This window comes from Taudactylus pleione, unplaced genomic scaffold (assembly GCF_031769625.1).
Source record: "Taudactylus pleione unplaced genomic scaffold, aTauple2 ptg000095l, whole genome shotgun sequence".
NCBI lineage: Eukaryota > Metazoa > Chordata > Amphibia > Anura > Myobatrachidae > Taudactylus > Taudactylus pleione.
Window position 1 is genome coordinate 7,432,945 of NW_028284497.1, and position 20,669 is coordinate 7,453,613.

The following is a 20,669-nucleotide window of genomic DNA, read 5'->3' on the forward strand; positions in this document are numbered from 1 at the left end:
CTCTCTAAAGCCTAAACTGTTGGGGTGCCTGGAGAACTGCCTCTGGGGTTACGTCTGGTATAATGGGTGCCCAGCTTTAGGAAGAATATAGGTATTTTTATAGACGCTAAACATTAAGCCAATTGCTCAAACTTTAAATAGTAGCTTCAAATGCAATCAAATTGGAGATTTTAGAATGGGAAAGTCTTGTATAGCATACCTCCAACCTTCACCAAGGACTGGCTAGCCGTCAGACTCGCCACTTCACTTGCATTTAAAACTTTTACAACTGACAGACTTTGTGTGGTACCCTGCGAGGAGCCAGCCTGGAAGAAAAAACACACACACACACTGGTGACAAATGTAAGAGATTAGTAACTTTGGTAAAAAATTATTTATGTACCAAAGCATCCAATCATAGTTTAATTCACATTCCATAGTTGCTCAGGTCTTCCAGAGTAAAATGTCTACTCCTGCTTTCTAAGTGCTGTAACTATTACCTGAACCATATTTGTTATCCATATTCCTATACAATCAATCAGATAAGCATTTTTTTCTTATAGTGATCAGGAAAAAAAGAAAAAAAGAAAAAAGGAATAGGTAATTATTAGCTAAACATAATCCATCCAGTTTTTATTGAAATTTCAGTAATTTAAGTCTAGTGAATAACTTGAAATGGTGTAAAAGATCAGCCGTAAACTGCTAGAGGTAAAAAAAAAATAAAATAAAGAAAAAGAAAGGTTTAAATTAGCTCGTTTTTATACGCCATAGGAGTAGGCAAAAAAATTGTTCTTCAGTGTGTGAGGTTGTGGGGTTTATATACTAAGCGACAGCAAAGATGGTGCACCCTGGCTTGGTTAAGCACTGTCCCTTTTAAATTCACAAGCCGCAGCTTAATACGCTAACTGTTGTGAGACCAACTGTCAAACACGGAGAAAGAAGCGTGATATTCTGGGGCTCTACTGCTGAATCCTGAGTCAGCGACTTGCACTGAGTGACCTGCACCCTGAAAAAGGGCTACCACAGCATTTATCAGCACCATGCAATACCCTATAGTCTACACCTACTTGGTCAAGGGTTCCTCCTAAAGCAAGATAATGAAACAAAACATACCTCTATGTCAGAACTACCTCCAGAAACATAAAAAGATTGTAGGCTGCAAATCATTGAATGGCGGGTACAGTCTCCAGACTTAGGGGTCTATTTACTAAGCAGTGTTAGGAGACAGAGTGAAAAGTGATTAGAAAGTGATAAGGTGCCAGCCAATCAGCTCCCAACTGCCATCTCACAGGCTGTGTTTGAACACTGACAGTTGGGAGCTGATTGGCTGGCACCTTATCACTTTTCACTCTGTTGTCTAACACTGCTTAGTAAATAGACCCCTTATCCCTAATGAACAGCTGATTTGGGTTGAAATGGACAGAAGGGTGAAAGTAAAGCAGCCTAAAAGTGTAACACATTTGTAAAAACTTCTGCAACAATGTTAGGAAGAACTTTCTGAACAATATTTGAATTACACTGTAGAAAGAATGCCAGCAATGTGTTCTGCTGTTACATCTGAATAAGGTGGCTATTTGAAGCAGTCAAAAGGTTAGATGGAACTTCACTTTCTCTAATTATTTGATCTGTGATGTAATTTCTGAGTACACGGAGACATTAAACTGCATAAAATTCAATAAAAACTGTGGTGTTCTAAAACTTTTAACCAATAGTGCATATATTAATATGCAAGTCCATAGCCATGATTTATCACTGAAAGCACTGCTTCTCCATCTTTATTACCATGACAAAACACCTTCATTATGTTGCAACACCAGGTTTTGCCTTTTCAGCGGCCTTTTGTCATTTGTCTAGGTGCAACAGTGGCTAATACTATTTCTACATGCGCAACAGCTGCTGCCCCATTCAATTGGGTGATAGCTATCATTATACCCTGTGAGAAATCATCATCTCATTGTGTTCATTCTAAGAATTGCTACACCTTTCAGATGATAGGGATCACCTTCTTAAGGCTTGTGAAGTGTAAATAGTGGAGTGTTTGCTCTTTGGTCAAAAACATATGTTTGAAAAGGTATGCAGTTGGGATGCCGATGGCCTAATCCCGGCATGGGTCTAATGACAGGCGTCAAAATCCCGACCGATGGCAAGCCAGGCACAGGGGCGGACCGGCCTGGTGGTGGTGGGGGGCGACTTAGGGTTAGGCAGCCCCCGGGAGGGTTAGGTTAGTTTATACTTACCTTAGCTGCTGTCTGGATCTTCACTGGTGCCGTCCGGCGGTAAACCATACCAATCCCATTTGAAAATGGGAAAGGAATTTAATGAAGGGGTAGGTAATTTCTATTTAGCACACTGAAACAGTAATAATGCATTGGGTGGGGGCCGGGGGAGGATTTATGTCCTTACATGTTAAATGCTTTTCTCTGGGAGTCCATGGGGAGCCATGGGAACCGTAGGTATAGAGTGGAGCAGAGGAGTCTGGCAACCAACTAGTTAATCTTTTTTACCCAGCAGTACATGATCCCTCTCCAACCCAAGGAAAGTGAGAAGGAAGAACGGCACATACACCCCTCAATCACACAGTCACCCATTCAGAAAAGAGACAGAAAAGACCACAAGAAAGCCCAAACAGCAATGCTCAGAATTAGTAGTGATCGTCCCACACCTGAAAGAATAAGCAATGTTAAAACAGTGTAGAGAATAGTCACAGGTAAAGTACTATCTAAATGCAGGCACACAGAAAAAAACCCCCCACAACATTCAATGCAAGATAATGCAAATAATTGGCAATGAGTGCTCAACAATCAAGAGAAGGGGGAAAGGAGCCAGATACCATAACGTTACACTGGGTTGTGAGGTATAGGGGCCAGTGTCTCTCTCTGTGCAAGGCAGGCAATACGGAAACGGCCATCCGGCATCTGCAGAGGGGAGTAGAGAGAGAAGTAGGAGCAGCCCTGTGGTGGGTATCCTAGATCATGGGACGTGTCAAGGGATGGGGGAGGAGCTAACAGGACAAGCTGGCCTCCCCAACTGGTCAACCCCAGGGAATGTGCACCGCTCAGAACAGCGTCTCCTGTTACAGCCCGCTTCCCTGGTGATCTAATGGGGGTGCGGAGACAACCGGGACCCCATTGCCAGCACCGCCGGCCGCCTTCCTGACAGGAAGTGAGCAGCCGCTAGAATTGGGCTCCATGCAAGCAGAGAGCCTCCTTACCTGTCCTCAACATTCCAACTATGGCTGGGCTTCAGTCTGTGTGAATCAGATACTCCGGACGCCATGAAACAAAAAAAGTTTAGGAACCACTGGTGTGGGGGATACTTCGTTCAAGGAAACAATATGAGATATGGTAAGAACTTACCTTTGTTATCTCTATTTCTATGAAGTCCATAGGGTTCCACAGGATACCTTGGGGTATAGGTGTGACGTCAGTCATCGGGCACCATAGAGTTAAGCTTTCAGCCTCCCAGGATGCACTAGGGTCCCCCCCTCCTATACCCCGCCCCCGAGCCAAGGCATCTCAGTTTTGTACCAAGCCATAGGCCGGAGGAGGAGGAGAAGGAAGAGAGAGAAAGAAGATGTGGATACACACAAGAATCACATTCTCACCAGAGGGAGACGGAAAAACCGGTGACCAGAGCAAAGCCCATCTGCAGCACAGGTGCGACAGGGCGGGAGTCCTGTGGAACCCTATGGACTTCGTAGAAATAGAGATAACAAAGGTAAGTTCTTACCATATCTCATATTTTCTACTTCAGGGTCCATAGGGTATCCACAGGATACCTTGGGGGATGTCCCAAAGCAGTATCCTTTAAGGGTGGGGACGCTCCTGTGCTGAAAGGAGAATCCGCCGCCCGAAGGAAGCATCCTGAGAGGCGAAGGTGTCAAACCTGTAATACCTCACGAAGGTATGGACAGAGGACCACGTAGCAGCCGTGCAGATCTGGACTGCAGAGGCACCACGTCGAGCTGCCCACGAAGGACCCACAGACCTAGTGGAATGAGCCTTCAGAGAAGGAGAAACCGGCAGACCTTCATGAAGATAAGCTTCAGAAATAGCCATATGGATGCTTTGAAGCAGGCCAACCCTTTTTACGGTAGCCATAGAGGACAAACAAGGCGTCCGACTTCCTAAACGAAGAAGTGCGGTCAACTTAAGTCCTTAAGGCCCGCACAACATCCAAAGTGGCCTCACCCACTGAAAGGCCAGGTGAGTTAAAGGCCGGAACAACTATTTCCTCGTTAACATGAAACTGGGAAACAACTTTGGGAAGAAATTCAGGACGAGTGCGGAGCACTGCCCTGTTCCCATGAAAAACAAGAAAGGTGGTCTACAAGAAAGAGCCCCTAAATCAGAAACACGTCTGGCCGAAGCTATGGCCAGAAGGAAAACATTCTTAGCCGTTAGCCATTTAAGATCCACTGAGCACAGTGGTTCAAACGGCGGTCCCTGGAGAGCCCTCAGGACCACAGCCAAATCCCAAGGCGCCACAGGTGGAACAAAGGGTGGCTGAATGCGGAGAACACCTTGCATAAAGGTGCGCACATCCGGGATTGTAGCAATCCTACGGTGAAACCAGACAGACAGGGCCGAAACCTGTACCTTCAAAGAAGCAAGGCGAAGCCCATGATCTAGTCCCGCTTGTAGGAAGGCGAGTATCCGAGACAGACGAAGCTCCCGCGGTGCATAACCTCTCCACGGACAGACCCTGAAGGTCAGAGAACCAGTGCCGTCTGGGCCACGCGGGAGCTATCAACAGGAGCGTCCCTCCTTTCTGTTTGAATTTCCGGATTACCCGTGGAAGAAGGGAAACCGGAGGAAACAGGTAAGCGAACCGGAACGTCCACCGGACGGACAGAGCATCCACCAGAGACGCCTTTTCGTCTCTTGTGCGAGACCCGTACACCGGCAACTTGTTGTTGTGCCGGGACGCCATGAGGTCGATCTCTGGAAGACCACACTTGTCCACCAGCAGTTGAAAAACGTCCGGGTGCAGGGACCATTCCCCCAGATGAACGTCCTGGCGACTGAAAGTCCGCCTCCCAATTTAGCACTCCCGGGATGAAGACAGCTGATGTGGCCGGAAGATTGCGCTCCGCCCATACCAGGATCCGAGACACCTCTACGAGAGCCGCCCGACTTCGGGTTCCTCCTTGCCGGTTTATGTAGGCCACGGTGGTAGCCTTGTCCGACTGGACCTGCACTGGGCGACCCTGGAGAACCCGATGTGCCTGCTGGAGGGCACTGAAGACCGCTCGGAGTTCCAAGATATTTATTGGAAGCTCCGCTTCTGTCGGAGTCCACCTGCCCTGGAACAAGTGTGGACCCGAAACTGCTCCCCAGCCCCGAAGACTGGCGTCCGTTGTCAACAGGACCCAAATTGGTACCCAGAACGGACCTCCCTTGCTGAGATGGGTCGTCTGCAACCACCAGGCAAGGGACAGGCGAACCTACGGGGTGAGCACTATCGTCTGGGATTTTAGAGACTGAGGCAGCCCGTTCCACTTGGACAGGATCAGGTGCTGCAGAGGTCTGGAGTGAAACTGGGCGTATTCCACCATGTCGAACACCGACACCATGGAGCCCAGTAACCTCATCGCCGTGTGTAGAGACACCCGGCGGCTGTGCAGACAACTGCGCACCCTCGACTGTAAAGCAGAGATCTTTTCCCCCGTCACAAAGATCCTTTGCTGTCCCGAGTCCAATAAGGCTCCGAGGTGCAGAATCCGCCGAGACGGGATTAGAGTGGACTTCTGCCAGTTTATTAACCAGCCGTGCCGTTGCAGTAGCGCAATGGTCAGGTCCAAGAGGCGCAGAAGGAGCTCCGGAGATCCTGCCACTAATAGAAGGTCGTCCAAGTACGGCAACATGCGGACCCCCTGCAGCCGCAGGGAAGCCGCCATGACTGCCATCACCTTGGTGAAAACCCGTGGTGCCGTCGCCAGGCCAAAAAGGTAACGCCCGGAACTGAAAGTGGTCGCTGCGGATTGCAAACCTGAGGAACCGCTGATGGCGCAAAAGAATAGGGACATGCAGGTAAGCGTCCTGTATGTCCAATGACACCATGTAGTCCCCAGGTTCCAGCGCCAGAATGATGGACCGTAGGGTCTCCATCCGAAACTTCGGCACCCGCAAAGACTTGAGAGCCCTGAGGTGGAGAATCGGACGATACGACCCATTGGGTTTCTGCACCAAAAAGAGATTGGAATAGAAACCCTGGCCCCTCTGGGAGAATGGAACAGGCACTATAACTCCAGCCTGGAGCATAGTGTGCAAGACCTTCCGCAGCTCCGTGGCCTTGTTCCGGTCTGATGGTAGACCCATGGTGAAAAATCGAGCCGGGGGTCTGTGCCGGAAAGAGAGGGCATACCCGTGGGAGACCACCTCGAGAACCCAAGTGTCTGTCGTGGTGACCGACCAACACCGGGCGAACTGCAGCAGGCGGCCTCCCACTTTGGGATCCCCCAAAGGGAGGCCCGGGCCGTCAGGCCGCAGGCTTGTCATCTGGCTTAGGGGCCGGACGTCTGGTACTCCAGGTCTGCTTCCGGGGCTTGGCCGATTTCTTGGGACCAGCCTGTCGGGGAAAAGACTCTGGTTTGGGCCTGCCCTGTGCCCTATAAGACCAAAAGGACGATGGTCCTGAACCAGAAGGGACAGCGGCCGACGGGAGACATGCCGATTTGGCTGCTGCCAGTTTGGCTACAATCTTGTCCAGATCTGGACCGAAGAGAACTTCTCCGTTAAAGGGCAACGCCTCCAAACCCTTTTTGGATTCAGCGTCCGCCTTCCAGGATCGCAACCACAAGGTGCGACGAGCAGCCACCGCTGCTGAAGAAATTCGAGACGCCAGGGTACTAATGTCTAAGGCCGCCTCGTTGATATAAGTGGCCGAATCACGGAGATTACCAATCAACTCCGCCTGTTCAGCCGGACAGTCGGAATCGAAGGACGCCTCTAACGAATCCGCCCAGCGTTCCATAGCTCTGGCAAATGGCCATAGCCGGCCACGCTGCCCCCCCCGCAAGGGAATAAGCGGACTTCAGGCAGATCTCTACCTTGCGGTCCGTAGCATCCTTAAGGGAGGACATGGATGGCATTGGTAATGTGGCACTACGGACAAGACGTGTCACATGAGAAACCACCTGTGGAGGGGATTCCCACTTAGCAAAATAATTATCCGCGAACGGATAAGCCACCGCCAGACGCCTCTGCGGCTGGTATCGCTTGCCAGGCTGTTTCCACGCCTCCTCTAAATGGTCCACCAACTGACCCGAAAGAGGAAAGACTGTGGAGTCACCCTTCACATCCTTAAAAAAGGCATACTTAGATTTCGCCGCTGGGGGAACTTCGTCCTCAATCACCAAGGCTGTCCAGGAATATACACCTTGGACCTAGCGTCTGCGTCCTTAGTATGGAGAGGTTCCTGATCGTAAGGATCCAGAATCTCCCCATCATCAGACATCCCTTCGTCATCCTCATAAGGAGCCGACAGACGCCACCGGCCGTTTATGTGGCCGCATCACAGACTCCCCTTGCAACACATCCGACAAGTGCTGTACAGAACTCGTCAGGGCGTTAACCCACGCCGGCTCCTGAGAAACCGGGAGAGGGGAAATAGGGAGACTGCAGGGTACCACCAATTGTCTTGGGAAACCCTGCATGGGTGACGACACCACTGATTGCTGGGACAAACCCATCTGCGTAAAGGCGGGCTGCGGAGCTAACTGGCCCACTAAGGTTGTAAGCGCCTGAGCGAAACAAGCCCAGGGCGGCTCCTGTACCGGAGCTGTAACCGTAATAGGCCGCGCCAACGACAAACACTGCCGGCAGAGGCCCTCCGCGCTACCCTCACCCTCCGCTAAAGGTACTTCACAAGTAGTACACTGTAGCCGGAGAGAAAAGTCACTTTCAGACATGATGGTAGAAAGTATGTGACCCCTCTCACCAATTGCTTTAAAAAGGCGAGAGACCACCCTGCAGCACCGCACCGCAAGGGCTTTAGCAGAAAGAACAGGGGCAGTAATAAGGCTGACAGTCAGAAATGGAAAGTACAGGCAGCAGCGCTAGCACAGTCACATACAATGCAAAGAAACTCAATTCCTGCACTAACCAGCGCTGATAAATCAACTACACAGACACAGAGTCTGGTAGGACACAGCGCTGCATACACAGACCTGACCACAGCGGAGAAGAGGTATGCGGGGGGACCCAGACCACGATGCCTCCATCCAGACTTCCAGCAGCGTTCACCATGCGTTCTTGAAGATGGCCGCCGAGGAGCAGAGAGGAGGCTGGCCTGGGGGAGGAGCGCTGCCACAGGGCCAGTCGGCATGTTGCAGAGAGGGCTGTGTGCAGCGGGGGAGGCGCCGGCTGTGAGACAGGGAAGGCGCGCTCCCCTGGCATGCATTTAACCCCCGGGACGCCGCAGCGCTACCGCTCTGCTGCGGTCCGCTGTCCCAGGGGGGTAGTGGAAGCACAGGTTATATACCTGGCTCCACGCTGCAGCCAGTCCCCCAGGGAGCCCCCTGCCTGGGGACTCTGGACCATGTAACAGCGGGGTCCCACCGCGGGACCCCGCTGCTTACCTGCTGTCCCCCTTGATTCCGGCCATGGTCCTGAACATCTGGGGTCACCGCTAGCTGTGACCCCAGATGCTCACCAGCATCCCCGGGTCGGTACCGGCGTTCTGGTACCGGCGGGGGTGTAGGGAAGACAGCATGGACGTCAGGACTGACTGTCCATGCTGTACTTCCAGATGTGCAGCCACAGCTGCATGAAGAAAACTTCAGGGGCTCTTCTTAGCCCCCACTCCAACAGGTGCACCCGGCTCCGGCCGGGCACCAAACTAAACTGAGATGCCTTGGCTCGGGGGCGGGGTATAGGAGGGGGACCCTAGTGCATCCTGGGAGGCTGAAAGCTTAACTCTATGGTGCCCGATGACTGACGTCACACCTATACCCCAAGGTATCCTGTGGATACCCTATGGACCCTGAAGTAGAAATACCAATCTTGCATTTATGCATGCTCTCCGATTCACACTGAAGGCTCGGTACACCTGTTTGCTCAAATTTGAACTGTACCGCAACTTCTCCTCTCACACCTTTATGGAACAATTTATCAGTTGATCTTTGTATTTTGGAACAAAATGCACAGAATCCGTGTCTCTATGGTGGAAGCCCTGCCCCTAAGGCCCCATGGACTTTTCTCCATTCTTATCCCAACCAAGATACATCGAGACACTTCACTAAATTAATCTCCCATGTCCTAGAAGCTGCTAAGCGCTCAGTGATCCAAAATCATATCTGGCATGTTGCATACATGGAAAAGACCTAAGACCTTATATGTACATTTTTACCCACTTTACATGTGACCTATGTGTATTACTTGCGTAACAAAAAAAAAAAAAAGAATTCTTGACCTAAGTGTCAATTGATCAATCATTTCTAAGCAGTTAATACATTTTATGCTGAGTTGAAATTGGAATAATAATAGTTATGGTAGACTATCTTCAAAGTCCATATGGTCCACAGGGATACCATGGAGCTAATGTGGTTGGAGTGATCCAGGCACCAAACAGTTAAGCTTTCAGCTCCCAGGATGCCTCTGGTTCTCCTCCATATATACCCCACCCCCAGCCATTCAGTTCTGTAAATAAGCCCAAGACAGGAGAAGGAAAGAGGAGAAGGAAGAACAATCGTACACCAGAAACTCTCTCAGAAAAATAAGGGAATCCGTGCCCAAAAGAAAAATGACCCAATGAAGCGTGCGTCAGGGTGGGTGCCCTGTGGACTTCGAAGAAAACAAAAAAAGTTATCAATGGTAATTCTACCATAACTCTTATTTTCATCTTCAGGGTCCACAGTGATCCACAGGGATACCATGGGGGATGTCCTAAAGCAGTTCCCCTAAGGGTGGGGGATACTCTTGAGCAGAAAGGAAAACTCATCGCCCAAAAGGAAGCATCCTGAGAGGCAAACATATCGAAGGTGTAGAACCTAAGAAAAGTGTGGACATAAGACCAGGTGGTTGCCTTGTACAAATGTTCAACATAGGCACCACAATGAAACGCCCACGATGGTTCCACAGACAGAGGAAAATATGCGGTCGCCATGTTTGGGACAGGGAGATTAGCCTTAGTGTAAACCTGGGAGATAGTCATACGTAACCTCGAGCCAGAGTTTTGTGTTGGCTGGCCAACCTAGTTTACGAAAACCATATAAACACAAAAAAAAAGCATCTGATTTTCTATCAGAATTTGTACACTCCACATAGATATGGAGAGCACGAACCATATCCAGGTAGATTTCACCTACAGAAAGTTCTGAAGAAAAAGCTGGAACCACAATTTCTTCATTCACATGATGATGAAACACTACCTTAGAAAAGGTAACTCTCCCCTGTATGGAGGACAGCTCTAACCCGGTGAAAAATAAAAAAGCAATTCTCTTCTGGAACCCAAGTCTAACCCAGCCTAGAAAAAAATAAAGTACCCGGGAAAACTTAAAACCTTAGTGTCATACTTTTCTGTGGGAACACCAAACAGAATTCCAAACTCTGTAATAGGAGGAGGCCCGCCCCATCAGGCAGAGGGTTTGTCGTCCAGCTTGGCAGCTGGACGTCTGGCCCGACCAGGACCTCTTAGCCTGTTTGGAGGTCCTGCGAAGACTTCCTAGACTTTAATGTAGCCGTTGATGACAGACCTGCAGAATATGAAGCTGCTAGAGTAGCCAGCATATTATCTAATTCTACTCCAAAAAGTATATTTCCAAAGTAGGGATTCCAGAGCCTTCTTTGACCTGTATCTTGAGCCACATGTGTCTCTTCCGTTGTTCTGATGTGGCTCCCCTGACTGACACTGCCTCCTCTGATACGCGCGCAGCTGTTCAGAGGATACTGCTTTGTTGCAGCAGTCTGCTCTGCTCCAGAGGCATGTATGGGTGATGTGGTGATGTCATGCCGTAAACAGGAGGCGGAGCTCAACTTGTGACTGAACCTGCAGCCACGAGGAGATCGAAATCGCATATGCCTGAGCCTACCTACATGCCAAAGACAGTCACAACAGGGCAAGAGCTTTGGGTGAGTTTTTAATTTGTTTTTTCATTTTATTTGTGATGTAGGGGGGCTGGTGAGGCCCGTGGAGTGTGAGGGAGTGTGGGGGAAGGTGGCTCAACTGGAGTGGCCGGGAAAAGATGGGGGGCTGGAGTGGCACATAAGGGTCTGCTGTTATGACACGAGGGTCTACTGGAGTGACATATGGGAGGCTGCCGAAGTAATACATGGAGGGACTGCTGGAGTGACACGAGGGAGACCGGTGTGACACATGGAGGGCTTAAATGACACATGAAGGTGCTGGAGTGACACCAGAGGGGGTTGGATTGTATGTGAATCTTTTTTTTTTTTTTTTATGTATTTTTTTTGCAGAGGTGGCTTTTTCAGTGTATTTTATGTCGATCTGGCTTGTTTCAATGTATTTTATGTGGATCCGATTTTTTCAATGTTTTTTTTAAGATTGTTCTGGCTTTTTCTTTCCCTTTAATATTTACCCTCCACGGTGATTGTGTGAATGTGCTTTTCATATGCTCCTACAAACATACCAGGGGAGTGGACTAGCTTGCCATACCCCTTTGGCGTACGCATGATCTCGGCTCTGACATACCTACAGATATTTTTAGGCTCTTTGCCTCTGACTGGTTGGCCACCCCTGCTCTAGAAGCCCGGCATCTATTGCAGCTTCTCCCAAATAGGGGCCGATTCTCGTATGTGGGAGATATACGTCAGCTGTTCTCTGGTAGAGCAGTGGTTCTCAAACTCGGTCCTCAGGACCCCACACAGTTCACATTTTGTAGGTCACCTAGCAGGTGCACAGGTGTAATCATTACTCACTGACACATTTTAAAAAGGTCCACAGGTGGAGCTAATTATTTCACTTGATTCAGTGTGGAGACATGGAAAACATGCACTGTTTGGGGTCCTGAGGACAGAGTTTGAGAACCTGTGTGGTAGAGTATCCTCCAATGCCCCTGTCCATTCTTTACTAGCCTTGGACACCCAAGCCCCAGCTGTTACAATTTTCCTAATCTGTAGGATCTTTAAGAGGAGATGCTGACGGAATAAGCAACGTAGCTTTCCTCACTACGTGTCACCTGAGAATCCATGGTAGGAGGGACTTCCAACTAAGAGCCATATTCAAATTGAGCTGAGCCGCGATACTTTTTCACGGCCCGGAGTTTCCGCCTACTTCGCCTGTTTTGCAGGCGGAAAAGTATCGTGCGCATGCACGCTTTACCCCGTATTCAATTTGAAAGTACGCGAAAACGGCACCCGGCGAAACTTGAACAGGCAGAAAGTACTGTCAGATTTGGGGAAATCAGCCTGACACCCCCCAAATGATGCTCTGACATGGGGGTTCCCTATTGTACCCCCTGATTTGGCTTGCTGAAGGTATTTGGTGTTTTTAAACGGGTTCAATAGCTGCTAAATGGCGTTTTTCTATACGTGATGCAGAATAGTATTCAGGAGTATTTTTTCCAGAAAATAAGTTATCCCTGCAAAATTGGGGTACTTGAAAATGGGGGTCAGCATATTTAAAAGTTGCTAAAGTGAAGTTGAAAAAAAATTGTGATAAAAATCCACCTGCAATCAAAAAAACACTTGGTGCATACTTGGGGACCCTCCCAGAGTCTTCGCTAGTTATTAACTTTGTACTCCAACTCCCCCCCCCCCCCTGTTTTCAAAGTAATTTTTTGGGGTGTCAAGTTTTTTTTTTTTACATTTTGACGCAGTTTACCTTTGGGGGACTGTCTGAAGGCTACATGGGGGTTCCCGCAACGTTGCACCCCAAAACCCCAATTCTGCACTTTATTCCGCCTGCTATTCATAGGCGAAACGTTTTCGCCTAGTACATTCCATTGAAAGTCTTTCAAATTGAATGCAGGGTAAAACCAAAACAGGCGAAAATGACGTCATCGGTGAAAAAGTATCTCGGATCCGGAATTTTCACCTCAAATTGAATACGGGCCTAAGTACATTCAGTAGCTGAGAAAGAATACAAAGATGCTAATCTTTCCGTTTATCCGGGTTACTCCATGCCTCTTCCATCAGTTCAATGAGTGGACCGCCCTCCCCCCTCGGATTTAGGAAACTCAGGTTTTACCATATTCTGGTGTTTAAGTACTGGAGCCTTCTTTCTAGAAGAGCACCACATCATCCTGTATACGTAGGATTGATTTGACCGCTCTCAAAGAAATAAACTGTAAAAGGATGGTCCTCCTCTACCGTTCTAGACTCTCAAGAAGAACTCGGCACATCATCTAATTCCTCCAATGATGCATCTGAATTTACATGTCGAGTAGACATAAAAACCTAACGTCCGCTTTAGCGCCTACCGGTCTATTCGTATCAGTCTGTTCGTATCAGCTGCCATACTCTGACCTGAGTGGGTATAAACATCCAACCAGCAAGGATGTATAGGAGAGACAAACATATCATGTTGTGAGTATCCCATTAAAGGAGGCAGTGTAGGAGTAGCCAAATGATCCACTAGCTGCGCCCTCACCTGGGACAAGGAGGCACCCAAGATGGCTCTTGTACTAGGGCTGGTAGACTCTACTGGTGATGTGGTCTTTATAACAGACAGAACAACCACCATCCTGTATAAAGGTCCTGAGGGGACAAGCCCACCAAACAGGATTTACCTGAAACCAGCACAGATGCCTCAACCTCCTGTTTCCCTTTAGCTTTTGCATATTCCATAATAAAAGGTAACAATGCAATGCAAGGTGACAGCCTTCACAAATACTAGTAAATATGAAGTACACAGAAAAAAACAAAACAAAAAACCCCATCCACCTGTACCAGAGGGATGAGGAGAAAAAACAGTGATACGGTAGTTATAACTGACAGTCAGAAATAAAAGGCAGTGTCAACACAGCAGCTACCAGTCACATACAATGCATATGTAATTTAGTTGTAATAGACTCTGGATCAACTACTCAAACACAAGGCTTGGTAGGATATAGAGCACCATATACCTGACCCGAGGGAGAGGTATACAGGGAGACTGACCCAAAACCTCCGAAGACCAAATCGCTTCAGCAGAGCACAGATAGTGGACTGTGAGCATCTCATTTACACAAGGAGGGTAGGAGGAGCAACCCAGACGCACGAAAACCTTTGATGGAATCACCTCTGGGTCAGACCTGCCTGGGGGAAGCCTACCTCCCCTAAGCTGCATCACCCGACCGGGTACGCTGGCCTCATGGCAGCAGCAGCTTCTGCTGCCGATCCCCGGCATCAGACGATAAGGCCCCGGTAGTGTAGTGAGGGAGCGTACACACAGGGCTCTCACTGCAGGTGATTCTCCAGCGTCGGAAGGACTGCCACGCGCGATTCCCTGGAAACGCCTTACCGGACATCTCCATCCGTCCAGTTGCAGTCCGGGCCCCAGCATCACTGCTAACAAGCAGTGTCGCGACCTGCCAAAATTACCAGAAACGTTACTGGTATTGCGGCCCGGCGGAGGTAGACGTAGTCGCAATGCATGCTTCTTAATACAGGACGCTCAGTACTGCGAACTCAAAAACATAGAAAATAAAAGGTCCCGTTACAAAGGTGCGCCTGAATCCTGCCACACCAAACTAACTGAATGCCTGTGGTCTATATGGAGGAGGACCAGAGGCATCCTGGGAGCTGAAAGCTTAACTGTTTGGTGCCTGGATCACTCCAACCACATTAGCCCATGGTATCCCAGTGGATCCAGAAGAAGAAACAGTATTTAACTGATGAAGCTTTTCTAGAGCACTAGAAATGTACTTTGCTTCAAAGTAATGAGGTACCATGTTCTAATAAAGTGAGGGGAGATGGAGGGGTAGTGTCAACAGACTGGTAACTATTTAAACTCTATTTAGGGCAGCTTTACTGGAGCCAAACTGAACTACATCATACATGCGAAGTCAGTTAAAAAGAACCTATTACAAGGCAATGTTATTACCTTTGAGAGAAAGGAGGAATGGAAAGATAAGACAAATTGGATTCCACAATGACCCCCAACAACTATTACCAATAACACTATGTATTATACTCATTTCGGCGGGCATCCTCGGGGCTACGCAGCTAGAGAGGTGGTCCAGGAGTGAGCTTTAACTCCCAGCATGGCATCCTCCATAACACACAGCTCTCCTGCTGCGCTGTCTGTAAAAACATGGTCCAGAGATAGAATGGTATATCAAGAGTGACAGACTTAATGCTCTCTCTGATGGCAGGTCCTTTCACTTATGACCATTTTATCAACTGATCAGCTAATGCAATATACATATCTATAAATATCTATATACATACAAATATACTTATATAAAAACACACAGCTTTATACAATATTATGTTAACATGACAGAAATTCCACTAACATGATTGGACACACTGGGCAGTATTCAATTGTTTTCGCCCCCTTACGTGCCCGACAGGAGCTACTCAATTGTTGCTCCTGTCTGGCGCTATCAGCTGCCGGCGCACTTTTTCAGCTCGCAGCCCCAGGGGAGTGCGAGCTGAAATGGGCGAAAAGTGACCTGTTTGGGTGCCCAACACTTTTTGCGATCGCGCCCAGCACTTTGGTCGGAGGCTGCCGTTTCACACGGCTAAACCCGACCACTATGGGTGCGATCAGCGTGAAAATCAGCAGCAATTGAATAGCGCCCCGCGATCTCCCGTCACTTTAGACAGGAGTTCTGGACCACGAAAACAATTGAAAACCGCCCACTAAATCATATGACTGTGCATTATTTATCAACGACCGCACACCTCCCAGCGTAACCATACGCCTGAACAACCTCCCTCTGTCACCAAACCTCATCACAAATCCACAGTGGTATCACTCCACATATGTAAACAATACCATCACTCACAGAAACTACTCAAAAGAAAGCAGCACATCACTGCCTCACTGACAGAAAAATATCAAACATGGTACAATTACCACATTTCTCAAAGGACAAAACATCAATCCTCACCAAAGATGACTGGTACAATCATGATTTCTTCAAAGAACCACTCTTAAGGTGCGTACACACTAAGCAATTTTTTTAAACCATTTGCCAAATTCCGACAGATAGGAACGTCAAATTGTTAAGTGTGTACGCACTAAGAAATTTTATTCAGAAATTATGAAACTTCAATAAATATATTTTCTTGAATATTAAGAAGCATACGACTTAGTTAGTTGCCAATATTCACACTCACCTGTGGCTGCAAGACAACTTTAAGTGGTACAGAAAGTCTCTGTGCTCCTTGCTGACCTAGCACATGTGTTTGCTGCCCTCCAGGTGCAAGAGTCAGACCACCTGGTCCTTGCTGTACAATCTGAAACTTCTGGGGCATTTGTCCTGCTGCCCCCGCATGCTGCTGAACTTGCAGCTGAATAGTCACCACTTTGGCTGGTTGTCCCTGTGGAGTCTTGGCCTGGGTAAGCGCTGCCAGCTGATTCCCTTGAAGAACAATCTTCCCTGGGAACCCACCCAGTACCACATGACGTTGACCCTGCTGAACTCCAGAGGCAGACTGTGCAGGCTGCTGAAGCACAAGTGTAATGCGCTTAGAGTCCCCCTGAGAAGAAGCAATTGCACAACGGTTAGGTAGAAAAAACACAACACTGTAAACAGACCATGTCAATTTAGAAAAATGAGATGACCACCACCACCACTCTTCTACTTTAATGGAACACACTGCAGTGCTTTGTTATTTTTGCAATTCTGGTAAAATTGGGCACCTAGAAACGTTTCAAGATCACAAATTACCTAGATGAAAGATGTAACCGATGTTCCAGGTCCACAACAGTAATAAACCTCATCAGATCATTGGTTGCAGTTAAGGATGGAGATCTGGTAAGGGAGTCTAGGGTCAGGAGCAAGTAAAGGGAAAGGGTGCAAAGTAACTTCACAATGCTGTAGAAAGCAGAGGCGGTCCCAACAAGGTCCTATACCCACTTCCTTATACAGGATACAGTGGGAAAAAATAATGGCTATCAGCCAGGGATTAGAAGGGATCAGAGGAAATGGTTTTTAAACAAGTGCCCTGTTTCCCTGGGTGTAGAATATAAAATTGCTGGACACCCTGATCTTGATTATGCAATATGATAGGCAGTTATAAAAGAGATGTATCAAGTGTTCTAAAGAGTGTAGAAGTTGCCCATAGCATTTTATAAAATAATAGGTAGAAACAGATTGGTTGCTATTGGAAACTTCTTAACTCTTAAGAAGGCTTGATACAGCTCCCCCATAAATACAACCCTGTATCAGGTCTTCCAAACCTGCAATGGTGCGGCTATGGAAAAACACATGTAATAAACGTAGGCCACCACCAACTCCCAACCCAAAGCCTAAACATCTGAGAACCAAGAAAGATCATGCAGCATGCAGTGTTTGAATGATCACTCTACCTGATGAGGTGTGGAAGTCAAAGTAACTGCAGGTTTGATGTTCGTGTTGGTGTCAGTGCCAGTTGTAGTTGCTGAAGTGCGCACTGGTTGAAGTAGTAACTGTCTAACAGGTCTGACAGCCCCTGGTTGCCCTCCAATTCCTTGATTTGGAACTTTGGCCAGAACTGTATTGCCAGATACGATGGAAACCCCAGGTCGCAGTGGGGTCCCTGTCAGGACCTTAGCAAAAGTAACTTTGCCTCCATTAGCTGAATGGCCAGAAGTTATGGTTTGGATCTGTGTCACAGGGCAGCCACTCATGGTCATCCCTGGTGGAGCTTTTAGAATCATGATTTTAGGAGCTACTCCTCCAGTTGTGGAGGTCCCCATAAATGGGTTTCCTTGGTTAAGAAGTTCTTGGTTTGCAGCTGACTGGGAGGACAGAACAGGCTCAGATGGGATAACAGCAGCAGGAATATCCTGCAGGACTTGTAACTCTGTTCTCTGCTCAATTCCATCTGCAGTTGGTTGTTCACCACCTCTGTCTGTTGTGAGCTGTTCCAGAGGCTCCAGAACACTACCCAAGCCAAGTGCTTCATCCATGGTGTCTGGTCCATCTCGAGTAAATGAATCACCAGTTAGAGAATCCAAGCCAAATAGATTTGGATCATCAAAGAGGTCCATTATAGGGTCAGCCATATTTGGGTTCTTTCCAAGGTATACACACAGTGGGGAAGACTAGCAGCCTTCCCCAGGAACACAGAGCAAGTGAAAGAGGACTTCACTCACTCTTAAAGCCACAGAAAGCGGAAACGTGGGAGGAGCCAGGATGATAGTCTAGGGAAAGAAAATAACAAGATATCATAAACATATTAAACTATATGTAACTGTACAAGGAGCTTGTGTTACTCTTATTACCTTAGCCTTGAGGTGTGTAATGCGGATATTGATCCATCTGTAGGCTTCAACGTTCTAATTATAAGTCGTGCATGTGTGGGTTTTAGTAAATTTTATAGAAAGCAACATGCAGTTAAGAATTAGTGGACGACCTCTCAAAGGATCCAAATCAATTAGACAAGTTATGTTCCTGTGCACTTTTCCGATAGTGAAAACATTGTTTAATTCTTGCTCACACCTCTGGGAGATGTGAGCAAATATTAGCAAAGATAATTCCGTAAACCAAACACGGTCCTCAAGGCACCTGAACAGTTCAGGTTTTAGAGATATCCATGGTTTAGCACAGGTGGTAAATCAAATTGACTGATAGGGTGCCTTGAGGACAGAGTTTGGGAACCCCTGCCCTAAACATTACCCAGAAAAAAAAAGCAAGGCAACTACCGGGAATTCCCAGCCAATTTAAAATCAGCTTCCTTATGTCTGCAAATTTTGAATGACTAGATCTAAATTCCCTTCATTTTTAGTCTTATTAGGGGGCGATTCAATACAACGGGAGTTGAGAAGTGCCGGGAGGGAGCTCCCAGAGCTATTCAATTCACAGCGATGTTTACTTTGATGGGAAGTAGCTAAATCGGAAAATGCCAGTTCTCGCGACTTAAGCTGGGTGTTTAGTTGCGAGAACTGGCATTCTCTGACCAAAGTGCCAGCCACGAGGCTGTTAGTACCGCACTAAGGCGAAAATCAGCCTCGCAGCCAGCACTTCAGTCAGATTTCTCCTCACACCATCAGGAAGGTGCAAGAAGAAATCATTAGTTGGACTAAACCGCTCGCTGCATTGAATAGCTCTGGGAGCTTCCTCCTGGTGCTATACAATTCCCGCTGAATTGAACTCCCCCCATATAAAGCACCAGCTGTTGCCTTTTACCTCTTTAAACCAGTTTCTCCACCAAAATGTATGGACATTACTATTCTAATCCTGTCACTTTCACATCAACATGCAATAAGGTCAAATCTATAACCTAAATATCCTAGAGACTTAAGCCGCACATCCACTAGGCAACTAGGGAAAGACAGTGCGATGACATCGTAATCGTACCATCGTTCCCCATCCCCTGCAGTGCCTACACTGAACGATTAGTCGTTCAGTGTAGGCACCCTCCCTCATCCCCGAACATGGTCAATCTGTCGTTATCGGCAGATTAACCGGCATGTTCTGGCGATTATTGATGTCGGAATCGGCCAGCGGGAGCACGCATCGCTGGTCATTTCTGACATTATAGTGCATGATTAATGAGCGATTGAATGATTACGATGTCGTAATCGTGCAATCGCACATTAATATCACCTAGCGGATGTGCGCTCTTAGGACATCTTAAATCCCATATTACAGCACAATTTACAGTGCAAACACACACACATACAGTAGCGAGATAAGATATTGGGGCAATGCAGGAGTGATAATGGGTGTAATTATCAAAGTTCACATATTGTCCAAAAATGGTACATCACACGCACCCCTACAACATCGCAATTAATTTGATCGGTCCCAAGTTATCCATAATTCAGTAAACTGTAAACACATCCGTGAACAGTCATCTCTATGTTTTAGCTGCAGCCTCTTTGTGTATGTTCCATTATTTCCAACCTTTTTAAGCTCTGCTTAATACTGTTGGACATTATTTTTCAGACTATTCAATAAATGAAACATAAGATTAATACATGATATAATTATATGGTGCCATATGCCTGCATACAGAGCATAATATTTTTACTAAACTGACTCCTGGTCAATATTTCCCAGGTATTGTAGGCCAATAACTAACTTCACTTGATTCAAGATTAAAATGATTAACAATTATGTTTTATAAATACATATTAACCAGTCTCAAACACTTAAGGTGCATACACACACAACGATATTTTGAACGATTATCGTTTGAAAAAATCGTTTGTAGTTCATAAAAATCGTTCATTACACTTAAATGAACAAAGTAAATGAACAACTTTAGTAAACGATTTTAGTTCATTTTTTCAAGGTAGAAAATCGTTTACTAAAATCGTTCATTAACTCAATTGTTGTGTGTGTATGCAGCTTCAGTAAACCGTTCAATAAGCAGGTTTAGAAAAAAATTATAGTGTTATCAAACTAAATATGTTCAGGAGTCACAAAATCAGAAAATTAGATCTACAATATGCTGCAATGGTTTCCCTTTTTTGTCTGCAGGTTCAATTTTTAACTTATATAAAAGTTTTACTGGCACTTCAAGTGAATTGGTTTCTGAAAAGTGTATCTATTAGTCCGATTAGACAAGCACCCTCTTCATACAAGCAGTACACAAGGGATATAGTTGGCATCCCGGCGGTTGGGATGCCGGTGCTCAGAATGCCGG

General features: G+C 47.2%; 1 protein-coding gene across 4 annotated transcripts in view; it reads right to left on the bottom strand.

Annotated features, from left to right (window-relative positions):
• CHD8 (chromodomain helicase DNA binding protein 8) overlaps positions 1-20,669 on the bottom strand; it is a 124,359-nt gene that overhangs the window by 94,852 nt on the left and 8,838 nt on the right. For all 4 annotated transcript variants that reach the window (XM_088469944.1, XM_088469946.1, XM_088469942.1 and 1 more), the window contains exons 2-4: positions 17,404-18,219; positions 16,209-16,571; positions 200-305 (exon numbers count right to left, since the gene is read on the bottom strand). In XM_088469944.1, the coding sequence (XP_088326070.1) occupies positions 200-305; positions 16,209-16,571; positions 17,404-18,081 (1,147 nt within the window). In that variant the 5' untranslated portion in view covers positions 18,082-18,219. The remainder of the gene's footprint in view (positions 1-199; positions 306-16,208; positions 16,572-17,403; positions 18,220-20,669) is intronic.